A 17,150-nucleotide genomic window follows, 5' to 3' on the forward strand; every position below is an offset into this window, starting at 1 on the left:
CCCTGAAGGTCCCTTCCAGTTCAAACCGCTCCGTGATTCCATGAAAATCCGCTCAATATTTATATTCTTTTCGATATTTATTCGTTGCAAGTGTCACAGACGTTATTGCTGTTACAAGGTTTATTGCAAGGTGTTTTAATAAGGAAATGAGAGTGATAAACAGCCCTGCTGCACAGTTGCCTCCTGTACAGCTCCGGGTGTGTGAACCGCGGCGTTTCTTCCCAATCTCCCATCCATCCCTGCCCTCTGGCAGTGGCAGCCATTCCCAGTGTCCTGTCCCTCCATCACTTGTCCCCAGTCCCTCTCCAGCTCTCCTGGAGCCCCTTCAGGCCCTGGAAGGGGCTCTGAGCTCTCCCTGAAGCCTTGCCCAGGTGAACAGCCCCAGAGCAGAGGGGGTCTATCTCGCTTCATCACCTTTGTGGCGTCCTCTGGACAAGCTCCAGCACATCAATGTTCCTCATGACAAGACTGACATTGAGGGGCTGGAGCGTGTCCAGGGAGGAGAACACAGAGCTGGGGAAGGATCTGGAGCCCCAGGAGGGGCTGAGGGAGCTGGGAAGGGGCTCAGGAGCAAAGGAGACTCGCGGGGACCTTGTGGCTCTGCACAACACCTGACAAGAGGGGACGGCCGGGGGGGTCGGGTTCTGCTCCCAGGGAACAGGAAGGAGAAAGAATGGCCTCAGGCTCGGCCAGGGCAGGGACAGGTTGGACATCAGGAGGAATGTCTCCATAGAAGAGGTTGTTAAAGGTTGGAAAGGGTGAGGAGTCTCCACCTCTGGAGGTGTCCAAGGAACCCCTGGAAGTGTCGCTCAGTGCTCTGGGCTGGCTGACAAGTTGATGATCGGTCACAGATTGGGCTCGGGGGTCTATTCCAAACTCAATGTTCCAACTGCTCCCACCGTTTCCCACCCTTCCCATGAGGATGCCCCACTGCCCCCCCCCAGGACTACACTCCCCATGACGCCCCGCAGCGCCGCCGGAAGCGGGCGTGCGTCCGGCGCGCGTGCGCCGTGGCGGCGGCGGCGGCGGTGTGTCCGTCATGGCGGCGTCCATCTCCGGCTACACCTTCAGCTCCGTGTGCTACTGCAGCGCCAACAGCAGCGCCGACCACGTACGTGTCCCCCGCCGCCGCCCCGGGCCCGCGGGGCTCCCTCACGCTGCACCCCGGCCGGCGGCTGCGCTGCGGTGCTTCCAGGCCGCGCCGCCGCCGGTGGGGCCCGGCCGCGGGTCACAGCGGGCGGGGGCGGCCCCAGACGGACACAGCGGGGCGGGATGTGGGGTGTCCGGCCGGGATGTGGGGTGTCCGGCATGTGGGGTGCCCCGGATGCTCCGCGGGGTAGCCGGGATACGGGCTGCCCGGTTTCCTCCTTCCCGAGTAGGATGTGGGGTGTCTCGGCTGCTCCCTGGGATGTGGGGTGCTTCTCCCGCAGCGTGGGGTCCCCAGGATGTTCCCCCCGGCTTGTGGGGTGCCCAGGGTGCTTCTCCTGCAGTATGGGGACCCCAGGATGCTCCCCCCGGGATGTGGGGTGTGGGGTGTCGGAGAGGGATGTGGGGTCCGGGGGATGCTGCCCCGGGATGTGGGGTACCAGGAGTGCTCCCCTTGGGATGTCCGGGCTGTTCCCGGGATGTGGGGTGCCCAGGCGGGATGTGGGGTGCCCGGGCGGGATGTGGGGTGCCCGGGCGGGATGTGGGGTGCCCGGGGTGCTGCTCCCCGTGGGGTGCCCGGGCTGTTCACGGGATGTGGGGTGCCCGGGCGGGATGTGGGGTGCCCGGGGTGCTGCTCCCCGTGGGGTGCCCGGGCTGTTCACGGGATGTGGGGTGCCCGGGCGGGATGTGGGGTGCCCGGGGTGCTCCCCGCGGGGTGGGGCTCCCGCAGGACACGGGTTGTGGCAGGAAAACGCTCTTGTAAAAGCTCCGTGAGAGGCTTTTCCAGCAGCTGTGACCGACCACGGTGCGGTGCAGTGCAGAGCCGGGCTGTTCCCGAATTGCTGGGTTTTGTTGGCACCTTTTTAGCCTGAGCTTGCTCTTTTCCTCTGCACCTTGTGCCAAAACCTCCTGATTCCAGCTCAGTCTCCTTCTTCATTTTGGGTGGGGATGGAGAATAAATTAATGTACCTTAAAATTGCCTTACTTTTAAATTGCCTCCTGGGTTTTGCAAACCCTGGTGTTGGTCAGGGTCCAGCTCAGGCTCCACACTAAAATTTGTGTAAGTCCTTACAGGTTTGAATTCCTCTTCTCTTGGCTTTATTGGAGCTTTTTCCCCCTTGTATCTGTGGCTGAGCCCTCCCTTTTGTCATGTGTTTGCCTTGTGTGGGTTGTGTGTAGAATGTTCCTTCTGGACAGCCCATCTCTGTAGTGTTGTAAAAGGATGCTGGCAAAACAAAAAAACAGCTTTGGTAAAACCTCAGGGCAGTTTCTACTCACTGCAGCTCAGATGTGTCTTTCAAACTTCATCTTTGTTTCAGTTTGAAGCTAAGAAAGTTACAGTAAATGGCTGCATATAGTGGATTTTTTTCTCTATTTTTAATATTTTTCTTTTAAAATTGCAGGAAGGATTTCTGCTGGGAGAGGTGAGACAAGAAGAGACTGTCAGCATCAGTGATTCACAGATCAGCAACACTGAATTTCTACAAGTGATAGGTAAGTGATGTAACTTTGAGTTGTTCTGAAACAGGCACTGCTCAGGTTTCATGTTTTCAGGAGGTTTCATTAAGAATTGTTTCTGGTGTGAGGCAATCACAGGATTGTCTGTTTCAGACTTCCAGGATCACATTTGCCACAGTGTCTGTGTGTTTGTGGTTGGGATGTGAAGAAAGGAAACAAATCTTTGCAAGTTACAGGGGTTTCATGCACCTCCTTTTATGGAGGAAAGATTATTTATTGAAGATATTTGTCTTCATTCTGTGATAGAAAAATTACTGTGAGGAGTTTCCTGCTTGATACAGTTGCCTAAGTACAGCATGTGCTCAAAATAAAATTAATCCATTGCTTGATTCACTGGTACTGAAAGGGGCAGAAGCAGGTTTGGATGGATGGCTGGGAGTTGGTGACATCATAAACTGTCACAGCAGGACTGGGCAAGGAATATCAGTCAGACAATTTGTTGATAAGCACAAGTTCTGTGCAGCTGATGTGTTGTGAAAACTGAGCAAAGATCAAAGATCTTGCTGTTAAGTGTTGGTTGAAGGAGATTTTTAAGATATGAGAGAGAAGCTGTTGCGTGTTTGGTTTATAGAAAATAGGAAAGCCCTGAAAGAAAACTGCCTTTTTGTTTCTGGATATAAAACCAGCTGTTAAAATAGATTTAAACCTCCTTCCATACCTGGCTTTGTGGCTGTGATCCCAGATACCAAAGCAGGGTGTGCATGAAGCTCAGTGAGAACACAAACAGCTCTGGATTGACTCTCAGATGTTACTCTGGCACAAACAGGTGATCTGTGAACATGTGCAGTGGCACCATGTTACATCCCAAGAGATTTCCCACTTGCAATGGTGATGGGTTTGTGCTCTGGGCTCCAGAAGGTTCAGCAGTTTCCTGTCCTGGTTATTCCCTAGAGAACATGGGTGGTGAATTGACTGGCAAGTGTCAGTTATGAGCTAAATTACAGAAGATAAAGGCACAACATTTGTTGTGTTTGCATATAATCACTGCCAGAGTGCTGCTGATGGCTCTGTGTGTTCAGACAAAACTGGCAGAGCCAGTCATTTTTAGGTTTTTAAATTAGACCTTGCTCTTCAGTGGTCACTGATCCTGGTTATTGCTGGCAGTGATGTCACCACCTGCAGCCTTGGCCTGGTTTCCTAAGCCAAGTGTTTGTGGTGTTAAAAACTGCTCCCTTTTTAAATCACCCCTTTGTCACATTATTGGTTACAGTGAGAAGGGAAATCACCCACTCCTGAAGACCTGCTGGATATTTTTTTATTTGCCATTTTTACTTTGATATTTATTCATCAATTTAACTCTTGGACTGCCAGTTCAGCTCATGAGATTGACAGTTTTGTGGCACTGTTGTCACAGATGACTTTTCAGTTTCTTTTGTGTCTCCTTAGTGGTGGTGTTTAAATATATGTATGTGTACATAGTGTGTGTACTAGATACATTATATATATATATAAATAAGTCAATGTGTAAACCTTAAATTTAAAATGTTGACTGATTGATGGGGTCTGAGCAGGAGGCTTCTTGTTTCCTGTTTCTCAAAACACAAGGTCTGTGTACAACATCATCACCCAAGAACCAAGAATGTTGTTGCAGTCAATGTATTTGCTGGAAGGAATTGGTCTAAGCTGGAATAATTGTACTTAAAGGCTTTGTTAGCAGCTTGTTTCCACAGATGCCTGCATGATGGTGTGAAAATATTAGAGTTGATACAATTTTATGTCAAATAAAGGAGTCAGTAACTCCAAGAGCAGCATCCTGAGGAGCTCTTGCCAGTGAGGATGTGCAGTTTGTCAGGCAGTGTGCCTGGAATGGGTGCTCAGGGCCTTGTTTTGATAGACAGCAAATGTGCTGAGATGTGGATGGTGCTGGCTGCTGTTCCTGGGAGCTGTGATCCATCCTGGTGCTCTGCTGGGGAATCACTGCAGGGAGGCAGAGCCTGAGCAAAGTTCTGCTGAACCCCAGTGGGGCTCTGCTGCTGCAGCTGCAAATATTTGTGCTGTGTGGTCACAGAATCCCAGGGGGCTTGGGTTGGGAGGGACCTTCAACCCCAGCTCCTGCCATGGGCAGGGACACCTTCCACTACACCAGGTTGCTCCAAGCTCCTAAAAAATGAGTCATGCTTCGTGTTGGAAGGACAATGTAAGATTGGGTTTTTACTATTTTCTCACTCTCCTCTGAGATTGCTGACATGTTACAACCTTTGCTGGTTAAATAAGCATCTTAGCATTGATCACAACTTTTTCAATGGAAAAACATTGAACTGACTTTTTAATATTTCATATAACTGAATTATAAAGTGCAGCTAAATGATTTGAAATTGCTTTTAACCCCTTTTCTCATTAGAGATTCTGTTTGCCTTGCCTCTTTAAACACTACAATGTATAATATTTCAGTGATTCCCTTCCCCATCCTTTTTTATTCCTTGCTGCTGTAAGGAACAAATGTATATGGATGCAAATAAGCTGTTGTGGAAGGGTGTAGAAAAAAAGAAAACAGAAATCAGAAATGCCTTTGTGAGGAGTTTGTAACTATCAAATAGTATCAAAAGTGTGCATTTGAGGCTCAGATAAATCTCTGTGTGTCTGAGCAAGTGTATGCCTTGCTTATTGAAATATTTTTCTATGTAAAAGGTCAAATTATGAAGTGTGGGCAGTTTTCTATGTATGGTGCTGTGTCATCAGGTGTTGAGAGAGTGAGGGCAGTGTGTGCTCTGACACAAATGTTTCTTGCTCAGTAGCTCTGATGTGGAAAGTTCATGCAAGATATGTCACTGTAGTTTCTCTTTGCCTGGAGCAGTTGGACATAGGTCACTTACTTTGGTTTATTTGTTTGTTGTTGCAGAAATCCATAACCATGAGCCTTGTTCAAAACTCTTTAGGTAAGCTTCTTTTGTTGTCTTGCTGTGGTGGCTGCAGAATATAAAAACAGGGAGCTCCCTGCAATATATTAGCATTTCAAATGTCCCTAGCAGTGTTTGCTCATCTGATGGTTTTACAGGATCACATGCAAGTGGCACCAACCATGACAATCAAAGTGGGAGTTTACAGTTGTACTGTAGCTTGGAAGGGGTTTATTTCCCCATCTATTTGATTTCTGTGGAGCTGTGGAGGTAGGGCAGCAGTCAGGTCAGCTCACATCTCTCTGATGATGAGGAGGAATGTCAAAATCAATTGAAATTGTTGTAGTCTGGGCTGGCTCTGCCTGGGCCTGGTGGGTCACAGCATCCCCTGTGTGCCCTAACCCTGGTAACCTGCTGGGTTAACAAGTTGGTTTGTGCTTAGTGGTACCAACCCAACCTGCACCAACTAATTATTGTAACATCTTCAGCTTTCTGGTTATTTCTGCCTTTTGATTTTCTGAACTCCAGAATTTAAATTAAATATGGGGCTAATATATTCTATTGAACAGCTTCCATCTATTTACATGTAGATTTTCTCTATAGTCTTCACTTGTTACCCAGTGTTGGCTTCTAAAGCACTGTCTAGAATTCCTTTTGAGAAGGAATTCCCAATTAATCTCCTCTCATCTTGAGAGATTTCCAGCCAATTAAGAAGACACAGTAGCTTAGACATTATGATTGACAGTGGTTGCATTAGAGAGAAAAGCTGCAGTCAGTCACTTTGCTGGCTGATAATTACAGAGAGGATACTCTTAACCCACTGATTTAAAATGCTGCAGACTCCACACATGGAGATAAAGCACAGACAGAGAAAGAGGTGGATGTCCACCAGGATTAGAAATAAATACTGCAAACATGAATTGAAAAAATTGTGTGACTATAACATAGTGTCTCAAATTTGTCATTAGTTGTAGTCTGAGTTTTCCCAACAACTTACACCTAAGTGGCATTTCCACCCTTATTTACCAGCCAAGCACTGAGGTCAGGATTTGGTGTTTTTTTACCCCATCCCCCAAAAATTGAAGTCACAGACCCCTAAACCAGAGCATTTTCCTGCACTGCTTTAGGTGTTAATGTCAGCGCTTGAAAGAGACCAAGGAGGAATCTATTTTCAAAGGGTTTTTTTTCTTTTATCATGCACTCTGATCTACCTGAATACCAAAACCTGTCTGCATAGGTAGATTTATAAATTCCTAAATCTGCCCTGTCCACAAAATAACAACATGTCAGGGTTTGGGTTCAGCTGTGGAAGCAGAACCATGTGGAAAGACCATGATACTTTGAATTATTGCTGACTCTTTTGGGTTCAAGGATCCAGCCATGTGAGTGCAGTGGCAGGATTGGAGCTCAAGGAGTTTATTTGGAGTTGCATTTGAAATGGCCCTGTTTTCATTTCTTCTGGGCTGGTAGGCTTCTGATTATCGAAGCAGGGGTTTACAGAATGCTGGTAAAAATAAAATTGCCCAGTGCATTTCTGTTGGTAAAAGTAAGGCTCTGGAAGTTGCTTAGTATTGTCTAGAATGCCATCTACTTGTAGAACACTCAAAGTAGAAATGATTTACTTTATGTATGTGTGTATAAACTGTGTACCTACCTTTCTCCTTTTTTGTTCAAGCTTTTATGACTATGCAGGCAAAGTTAATGAGGAGAGTTTGGACAGGATTCTCAAAGACAGAAGAAAAGTAAGTTTTCTCTTTTCCTCTTGTTGTAGGCATTAGAAAGAGTGGGTTTGGAAAACAAATTTAAAAAAAAAAGTAGTTAACGAGAATAAATACTTTCCTTCACAAATCTAATGGTTTGTTTGGATCCAGGGCTTATCCTGTACAGAAGTTGTTGGATTTGTGGTGCTTAGATTAAACTGGGAGCAATTTCCTTCAAGAAATGCAGAGGATTTAAGTGTAGGTTTCCAAAAGTGTAGGGCTTTATTGACCATCTCAAACTCAAATCTTGAGGAATTCAGTTTGTTTCGTTGTGCTAAAGCTTTTGGGTAATGGTGATACCACAATATCAGCCCCTTTAAGGTAAATCTGTGTCTCTCAGGTAACGCTGTGGGTTTTTCCTGATGTGTTTGATTGCAGAACGTTATTGGATGGTACAGATTCAGGAGAAACACTCAGCAGCAGATGTCATACAGAGAGCACATCATTCACAAACAGCTGACACACATCCTTGGAGTGCCTGACCTCGTCTTCCTTCTCTTCAGCTTCATTTCCACTGCAAATAACTCAACACATGCTTTAGAATATGTGCTTTTTAGACCAAACAGAAGGTGAGCAAACTCTGCCAATGAAGCAGTCCTCATTCTTTGTTCTGCTTTTTACTGCTATTTTTAAACTATTTCAGAGTTTGTACAATTGCACTTAAAGAAAGCTTTGTGTTTGTTCAATGATGTATAGGGGTGCTTATTAATGATGACAGATTTGGTTTTATTTTGGGGTTTTTTTTGGTGCAAATAATTTATAAATTAATAGTAGGGTGAACAAAAATTCTTTTCAATCTCTAAGTCATCAGACAAAAAAAAATCTACTTTAAGAAACATCAGATGTCACTACCATGTTTCTTCTAGAGGACCTGAATATACCTCTGATAGTTTGCACATTATAAAGGTTCTTGAGGTGTAGAGGTAGCTCTGTATTAAGGGTTTTTGATGCTGCATGTATTTTGAACACAGCTTGTAATATTCAGCTACTTTTATAACAAACCTAATGCAGAAGCTTTAAAATTAGATGAATTCTGATCATCAGAGGCATGAGATAATATCAATGCTTTTGGAAAGAATCTTTTTCAATTGAATTAAAAAATCTTTCTGAACCTTCTCTGCAGGTATAATCAAAGGGTGTCACTTACTATTCCTAATCTAGGCAACACTAGTCAACAGGAATACAAAGGTTCTTCAGTGCCAAATACTTCTCAGAATTATGCCAAAGTTATTAAGGAACACGGGTAAGGACTTCTCCTTTCTAAATGAAGCAGTCATCAAGCTCTGCTCTCTGTACCTCACAGAGAATACCACAAATGTGCATGTTGAGCAGCAGAAAACCAGGTCTGGAGGAGAGTGGTCAGTTCCCAGTGTGCTTTTTTTCTGGTTACAATTGGATCTTTTAGAAGAACCAAGGGAACTCAGTGCACTTTTCAGAAAAGCAGAGTTGGTGTGGCCAGTCCATGCTGGGACCCTTCTGGCTGGAAGCTTCTGACTTGATTTCCACCCACCTCCCCAAGGAATTCTGTGTGCACTTAAACTCTGCCACAGAAACATTGAATTCTTGATGTTTTTCTTAAGTATTTTCAATTAAATGCCATAAATTCAAAGTAGCTTTTCTGGCTGTTAACAATGAAATTATACAAGCTTAAAGATTTTGGCACAAGTTTAATCTCATTCAAATGAGACTTTATTGTTCCAGAAGGAGTTTTGGAATTGAATATGCTGCTGTACAAATTTTTGTTTATGACAGTATGGTACATTTTTAACAATATACTATTGCTGAAATAGCATATTTAGCAATAAGATACATTAAAAAAATACAGTGATAGACTGCTTAACAGAAATTCAAAGACAGCATGAGCTAGAAACCTGTATTGTCTTTTCTCACTAATGATTTCTGCTTTCTTTTTAGTACTGATTTTTTTGACAAAGATGGAGTGATGAAGGACATCAGGGCTATCTATCAGGTTTATAATGCACTTCAGGAAAAAGTACAGGTAACATCCTTTACTCCATACTGGTCTGTATCTATGTGGCATCTTTTATTCATCCTTTGATTAAAGCAGGCGTGGAGGAGATGGAGATTTTTAGAGCTCATAAGGAATTATCATGAACTGTAGGAAAATAAGACTGACTTTAAAGTTAAATGTTTCAGTTTCTATTTAATGTGAGCAGTGGCTTCTGCAGTGCTTCTGTGTGGCTTCTGTGAAAGTGGTTGGTACATATAGCACCATTTTTTTCTCTTTTGCAAAGTAAAGGATTTAATACTCAGTGATTTATAGGAGGTGTTAGTCATTTTTAAGGGTTTGCAGTGAAGAGAAGCCCTGCTGAAGGCTGTAGGGATTTGCAGAGGTTTAAAAATGACTCCTGGCTCTGGGTATGGAGCATGAGCAGAGCACCATCTGTTAGTTAAAACTTGTGAACATTTTGTGTGGAGCATGAGTGAATCCTGCTCCAAATGTGCCAAAGCATCTGAAAATGCCTGGAGTGTCAGCTCTGCTCATTGTGAGCTTGTCAGCTCACAGCTTGTCCTGTGTGAAGAGCAGAGGAGCTGTGCTGCCCGGGGAGCAGCTCACACATCTGCTAATGGTGCTGGAGTCACAGCTTGTTCCAGGCTTTCCCTGTGCATCTGCCCTGGGGGATTGGTGTCAGTGCTCCAGCTCAGCTCTGCTGGTTCCCTCCTGAGCAGGGAACAAGGAGAATCCCTCCAACCATCCCCTGCACCTGCCTGCACAGGGGGAGCTGCTCTTTCTTACTGGCAAGTTCCACCTTCCAGCCTCCTTTGGAAGGCAGACACTTCCAGGCAGCTTCAGGGAATAGGAAAATTTCTCTTCAGAGCTGTGCCCATTAGCTAATGGCATTGTTCTGTGATGCTGTTCTTGCCAGGAGCACAGTTGTCCTCTGTGCTCTGCTGTTGTTTCAATTGCTGTCTGGAAAAATGGAAATGGGCTTCTTTAGCCTGGAGAAAAGGAGGCTGAGAGGAGACATTGTTGCTCTCTTCTCCCAAGTAACTAGCAACAGGAGGAGAGGAAACCACCTCAAATTGCAGCAGGGGAGGTTTAGGATGGAAATTAGGAACAATTTTTTCCCTGAGAGGGCTGTCAGGCATTGGAACAGGCTGCTCAGGACAGTGGTGGAATCAGCATCTCTGAAAGTGATCATGGCCAATATTTAATTTCATAGAATCACAGAATGCTTTGGGTGGGAAGGGACCTTAAAGCTCATCTCATCCCACCCTCTGCCATGGCAGGGACATCTTCCACTGTCCCAGGCTGCTCCAAGCCTCATCCATCCTGAACACTTCCAGGGATGCTGGACACTAACCAACTTTGGATCTTATTGCAAATCTCCTGTCATGATGCATTATTTGGAAATGCTTTTCCTATAATGCAGCAACAGCCAGTAAAGAAAACAATCTTGAGGCTGAGTATTTCTGCTGCAGTTAAATCCTGCTTTTAGTTTTGTGCTTCAATGCCTTCTTGCCTGGTAGTAGCTTTATTAATGTTGTCCTGAAACGATTTCCTACATTTTTGCCCAATCTTAGCATATCTTACATTTTTCTCCCAGGCAGTATGTATAGATGTAGAAAAAAGTGAACGTGTTGTTGAAGCTTTTCAAGCTGATGTAAACAAGTTAAAAAGGCAAATCACACAAAAGAAGAATGAAAAAGAACAAGAAATAAGTAAGTTGCCTTTTATTTACCTTTTTTCTTTCAGAAGCAAGTGCTGTGAGGAGAAAATGTTTTGTGGAGTTAAAATAATTGTTGTATTGCTGGTAGCTCATGGGAAAAAACATGTCAGTGGGAAGGGCAGTGTGATGGATTTGTGTTGAATGACACCTGAGCTGTGAACGTGTGTGTTGAAGGGATTTCTGCTGGAATCATCCAGTGTTAGCAAGCTTAAAATATAGGAGAGACAACACTGTAAAGAAAGAATGAGCAAGACAGTTCTGTAAGTAACACAGGAAAAGATCAGTTGTAGGAAAAGAAAAGTGGGGGGAAAAAAAGCCAAATACTGGAGAGATTCTTTTTGAAGTAAAGAAACAGGGTTCTGTGTTCACAGGCCAGGAGCTAGCCTTGGCTTTATGAAGTCTTTTTTCCCACTCCCATTTGCTGACTTAGTGGTAAAGATGTTTAGCACTGAAATATCACTGCTCAGTGTTGAAGTAAATCTTTGTGGGTGTTGTTCATCTTATTTTGCTGCTCCATAATTTCCTGAGTCAGTGAGCCTTGCTGTGTGAGCACATTTGGCTGATTGCCACACTATCCTTCCTTCCTAAAAACTGAGTGTGGCCTCAGGAGACTTTGGTTAGCAGTAGATAAGTTTTGTGAAGAACTTGGCTCCTTCCAAAGAGGCATTGCTGATCTAATTGAATTTGTGAGTGCAAGGGAAGACTGAAGGTAGAGAGCAGGGGCAGAGAACAGGCAAATGGGAAGTAAGATAAAAACCTAAATAATGCATAAGCAAATTACACACTTCAGCAAACACTGCCTCTTTTTACCCATGTTTTGAAATGATAAGCAAATAATGAAATTTTGTCATTTTAGCTACAATGGGTTTTTTATTATTTCTGTATCCTGTTACCTAAAGCAGTGTGTGACAAAAAGGGGGTTTAGGTGGGTGAGCACCCTAAACTCTGCAGTGGGCCTGGTGCTGCTGTGACTGGTATTTTAATTTTCTCCAGGCAGTGAGGTACTGTTATCACATGAGCATTTTAGTCAGCACAAGTTCTTCTTTGAATCTCAAAGATAAGGTAACAGAGCCAGGATTAGCCCAGGACCATTTGAAAGGTGGAAGTAAATGAGTCACTGCTGTTTCCTGCTTGGCTGTAGATGAAGTAGGCAGGGAGCTGCTACTATGGGGAAGCAGAGGTGGATATTTGGTGTGACTGGAGCTGATCCCAGCACAGATGGGGGAGGAGGAGGAAGAGCAGTCAGTGCTCAACTCTGGGTACTACCAGGGAGATGCAAATGCTGGACTGAGAATTGATGCCAGAGCAGAGAATCATGTGAGAGGGCTGAAACAAGAAAACATGCAGCTTGGAGCTTTGCAGTATTTTTAGATGTGAGTAGTTAATTACTGAATCTGGCCTTCTGTTCCCTCACTTGCTCAATGCTGGTAGAATTTCCTTGGTTTTAGTGAGGAAAAGGGAGAGTTTGATTCCAGTTCCTGTGGGAGTGTTGTGTGAGAGCTTGGTGTTCCTACAAACCTTGGGTTAACAGGTTATGACTTAAACACTGCATTATAAAAGGCAATTGAGACTTTAGCTGCCAGATCACTGAAATAGTTCTGTACATGTAGCAGGATGTTCCAGGCTTTGCTGAGTGCTGGGCACTTCCCAGATGCCAGGAGATCTCCCAGTGCACTTCTCCTGTTGTGGCCCAGAAATGGAGTGCTGTTCTGCAGCCACCTGAGGGAATGTGCTCTTTCCATTCCCAAGAGACATCTCAGTGACTTGGTTAAAGGAGCTCTCACCCTCCATGTGGGGTTTCTCCAGTAAATAGAGCTGATCCCATTGTGTCCCTCACCTTACACATTCCAGTGTCAATTCTGGCAGGTTTGTTGGTTAATAACTCCTTAGGAACCAGTCAAAAACTTCAGTGTCTCCCAGTGCTTAACCAAACTTCTGCCAGGAAGTCTTTTCCTTCTGTGTAGTGTGCAGTACTCAAATTTACCTTTCTGCAGCAGCCTCTTAGGCACATTTAAGAATAAAATGCTTTCTTCAGTCTTCCCTACTGAAGTTATTCCAGCCTTTCCTCTTAGGTCATGTTATCCCAGTTATTCCAGCCTTTCCTCTTAGGTCATGTTATCCCAGTTATTCCAGCCTTTCCTCTCAGGTCATGATTATTAGATCTCTGATGAGTCCTTGTGTTTTGTAGGGTTTCTCCAGTTTTCCCTATTTTTAAACCGTGCTGTTCATAGTTACATATATTTTGGTCATATTTTTAACAACTACAGTGAAATGATACATACCTGTATCTCCACAGCTGAGCACACTTCATGCATATCGATTTATAGTTTACATAAATCAAGTTTCTTTTTTGCAGAAGGATGCAAGTGTTCCTCATTTTGCAGCTCTTGCAGTTCATTATTCCTGTGCACGTCTTCCTCAAATTATTTTCCAAATCAGCTCATTTAAGATGACTTTCACATTCCTGTTCTGATACCCTGCTACACTCCCAGCTATAATTCCATCATGTAGATTTTTAATGTGAGTGAAGTTATTAAAATAATAATTTGAGGCAAGAAGACAATAATAATTTGAGGGAAGAAGACATGGTGATTTCTTTGCAGGTGTTTTGAGATTGTCCCCTAGCACAAGGGCAATGAAACTACAAAGTGATTTTTTTAAGATACAATATCAAGTATCAATTATGGATGAAAAATGAGTTGAGTTTTACTAAGACACAGGTAGAGAGGAAGAGGCAGGTTGAGCTCTAGCACAGGTGCTATTTGATGTGAGAAGGAGCTGAAAAATACAGAGAAAAGATGAGATGGAAACAGCAACAGGCTGTGGAAACATCCTGTAGCTGTGTTTTTTGGGAGCTTAAACTGGAGGAAATGATCTGTACAGGATGACTGTGCACATGAAAGTGTAGCATGTTTGCACTTGGATAGTTTATTTGCTTTCTGACTCATTTTGGGTTTGAAAAGGGATCACTGGGATAATTGAGCTGATCCTGATGAGGTTCAGGCTGCGCTGCTAAATTTAGGGGAGTTTGTCGTGCTCAAAGAGAAGGGTGCAGTGTTAAACAAGATTTGATGTGACAGACAGGGGCAGTGTATTGATGACTCTGTAAGCCTAAAATCAGAGGTGTGAAAGATGGGTAGAGCAGACTGAGAGGACAGGATCCAGTGCTGGAGTTGGAGAGCAGTGCCAGGCACGAGCATTTGGTAACAAGCAGAAGGAAAGAAGAGAGGGCAAGCGAGGCAGTCACAGCTCAGGGATGTGGAGCACGTTGCCAAGAAAGCATTAAGTACCCCCTGTTCTTTGCTTTGTAGGAATGCAGCAGGCAATTTTAAGCAGGCAAATGCCAACAGATAACGTGGAGCCCATGTTTGTGCCCCGAATGTCCTACACTGGCTTTGCTGTGGAAGGCTGCACACTGGAAGATTCCGACGTGTCCGATCCTCCCCCGCCGTACTCGGATTTCAACACGAGCACTCACGACAGCTCTGGCAGCCCCGGGCTCCTGGAGAGCAGCAGCATCTTCATGCCTCGGCCTCAGGCAGTGGGTTCTTCCAGTTATGTTTCCACAAGTGCAGGATTGAAATATTCTGGCAATGGAGCGTCCATGCCATCTTCCCAAAGAGCGCTGCCTGACAATGTTGACGAATCAGAAGACAGTGATTATGAGAATTTGCTTGAACCCACAGAGTCCTCTGACAGTGAATACTCACAGACAAGGGAGTCACGACCTTCAGCACATCCTGATGGTGATTCCAGGAACACTCAAACTTCTCAGATTTGATAGGGGGCAAAACAGGACAAATCCACGTGACGCTGTTTTTTCATAATTGTTACCGAGAGATTTTGGGGATTTAACCCGGAGGAAATGAACTACACAGGATTACTGTGCACACGAAATGTAGAAGACTTGCACTAGATGGTTTATTCACCTTGTGATACATTTTGCAAGTTTTATAATGGAATCATTAGGATAATCAAGTTGTACTAATACTGATGAGGTTCATGGATGTACTGGTAAATTTAGGCAAAATGAAATTTATAGAGATCTTGTAGCTTTTGTTGCCATATTTTCTTTAAGACAATAAATTGGGATGTAGTAACTAAGCACAGTTAGTCTACAGATAATGTTCTCAAATCAAAACTTACCTCTTGCACTATCATGCCTTGAATTTTAATTTTTGAAAGGGAATAATAAATATATCAGCCGCCTTCCGAATAGCTTTCTATGGTAAGCCAAATTGGCCTTTGCAAGCAAAGAAATTTTGATAATTCTGAGAAGCCTGATAGGAAAAGACATGGTCAACCTCCTTCTGTGAGCATGCCCTCATCAGAGGAGGGGTTTGGTTTGCCCTTTTTTACAAACAGAATGTGTCTCACTTCAACTGATGGTTGCCTTTTTTTCTGTAAAGGATGTTGGGGGGGTGGGATGCCTGGTAAATCATCCAGATGAATGTCATAAATAGAATTATTCTGGTTTCGCTGGGTTTACAATGACTTTATGCCACACTAGCCTCATTTATTGTCTCATGTGTTCTTTTAGCATAAATATGAAGTGCACATACAGGAGTAAATGACCGACAGAAGTAGTAAATTCCATCATGATTGGACTTTAGAGTCTGCAAATTGCAAACATCAGAGACTGCTACTTGCATTTTATTTGCATCTGAGTATTGGATTTACGCTTCTAGATGAGTTATTTTATGTGATAAATAGGGGATAGGGTAGGAGAAGATTGTTTGGAGAGTCCCCTGGGTTTATTACCTCTTTTCCTCTGGGTGAAACATGTAAATGATTATTTTAATTTGAATTACAGCTCTTGTCAGAAAACTGCCGTTTGGGATAAATGAAGTGTGGTATATTTAGAGAATTTCATGTTTGGATGCACTTACTTTTATTTAAATACTGCTTGTATGCTAACGTTGCCCAAAATATGTGAAATTGTGCCACTAAGAAGTTTGTATTATTGGACTTTATCCCTGATGTGTAAATGAGAAAATACACATTTTAAGATGAGGTTATCTGCAGCGTTTATCACTTTGAGGTATCAATGGCCACTTCTTCAGTTTACACCCAGAACAGCAAAGCAGTTGCTGAAAAAAATTAAATATCTCCAATTTACCCACTGAAATTTTAATCTTTTGGATCATATCCATAGGCAAAAGTCTGTTCATTACCCTCTCCTTACCTGTACTAAATTAAGCAAAATAACTTTGGGAAAAAAATGAGATGTTAAAATTGCCACTCTTCTACCAAGTGGTTCCATCTTTAATCATCAAGTGCTCTGGTTTTATTAACTATTTGACATTGTTCTCATTAGCCTTAACTGGATGGATTTTTGTCTTGGAGTGTTGCAATCCCTGGAACAGAGACCTGGCTGTGGAGTCACCACCTGTGAGCACCTGTGGCTCAGGTGTGGACGTGTCCATGCTGGAATCAGAACTGACAGGTTGGCAGCCGCCCTCTTCATTTTTATTCTGCACAGAAACCTGCAAAATGTACATCTCTGAGAAAGCAGTTACATGTGACAATAAAATCTTATTTAATCCTACCATAGATTTTAATGCTTGTCAGGTGCCACGTTGGTGGAGGAGCCTCACTGGGAAGCAGAAGTGTGTGAAATTTGTCCAGGCTGGGACTGAGGGGATGTGGCAGAGGGAGTATTCCATGCCTGACACATGTTTATACAATATCCTTGAATTCTGGGTTATTTAACAAAAAAATGCTGCAAGTTCTGCTTGGTTTTCCATGCACCATGGAGGTGGGACAGGTGTGTCATCGTGCCTCCAGCCAGTGCCTACCTGCAGGTATTTTCATTCACCATGACTGCTGATTCAAAAGGACAAAGGGTGTGCCTTTTTTTGTTTTGTTTTGTTTTTAATGTAGGTGATATTCTGGTAAAAATACACCTGCTTAAACTTTGCAGTTTTCTTGACAGCCCTGTTGAAAACAATGGTGGGTTGAGATCTGTCAAAAGGCTGCAGGGAGCAGCTTTAAATGGTGAATTTTCACACCTGTGCTACACCAGGCTTCCAGTCTGACTCTTGGACAGTCCCTGTTAGTGATCCCCAGGAGCAGGGCCTGTAGCTGTGTCCTCTCTCTGACAGGAAGGCAGCACTGAGGAAAAGCTACTGAAAATTGGCTTCTGTGTCCTTCTGTTCAAATCCTGGAGTTTTCCTGGTACAGTGAAATATTTTCTG

At 43.9% G+C, this 17,150-nt stretch overlaps 1 protein-coding gene across 1 annotated transcript; it reads left to right on the forward strand.

The window, feature by feature from the left end:
- The first annotated feature begins 1,036 nt into the window (after window positions 1-1,036).
- Window positions 1,037-16,501, forward strand: ABRAXAS2 (abraxas 2, BRISC complex subunit). Its single transcript, XM_036385976.2, has 9 exons — window positions 1,037-1,111; window positions 2,550-2,640; window positions 5,504-5,540; window positions 7,177-7,243; window positions 7,640-7,830; window positions 8,385-8,504; window positions 9,176-9,260; window positions 10,831-10,945; window positions 14,265-16,501. The coding sequence occupies exons 1-9, from the start codon at window positions 1,040-1,042 to the stop codon at window positions 14,732-14,734; spliced, it is 1,248 nt and encodes a 415-aa protein (XP_036241869.1). The 5' UTR covers window positions 1,037-1,039; the 3' UTR covers window positions 14,735-16,501.
- Window positions 16,502-17,150: the final 649 nt, after the last annotated feature.

This window comes from Molothrus ater, chromosome 8 (assembly GCF_012460135.2).
Source record: "Molothrus ater isolate BHLD 08-10-18 breed brown headed cowbird chromosome 8, BPBGC_Mater_1.1, whole genome shotgun sequence".
NCBI classification, from domain to species: Eukaryota; Metazoa; Chordata; class Aves; order Passeriformes; family Icteridae; genus Molothrus; species Molothrus ater.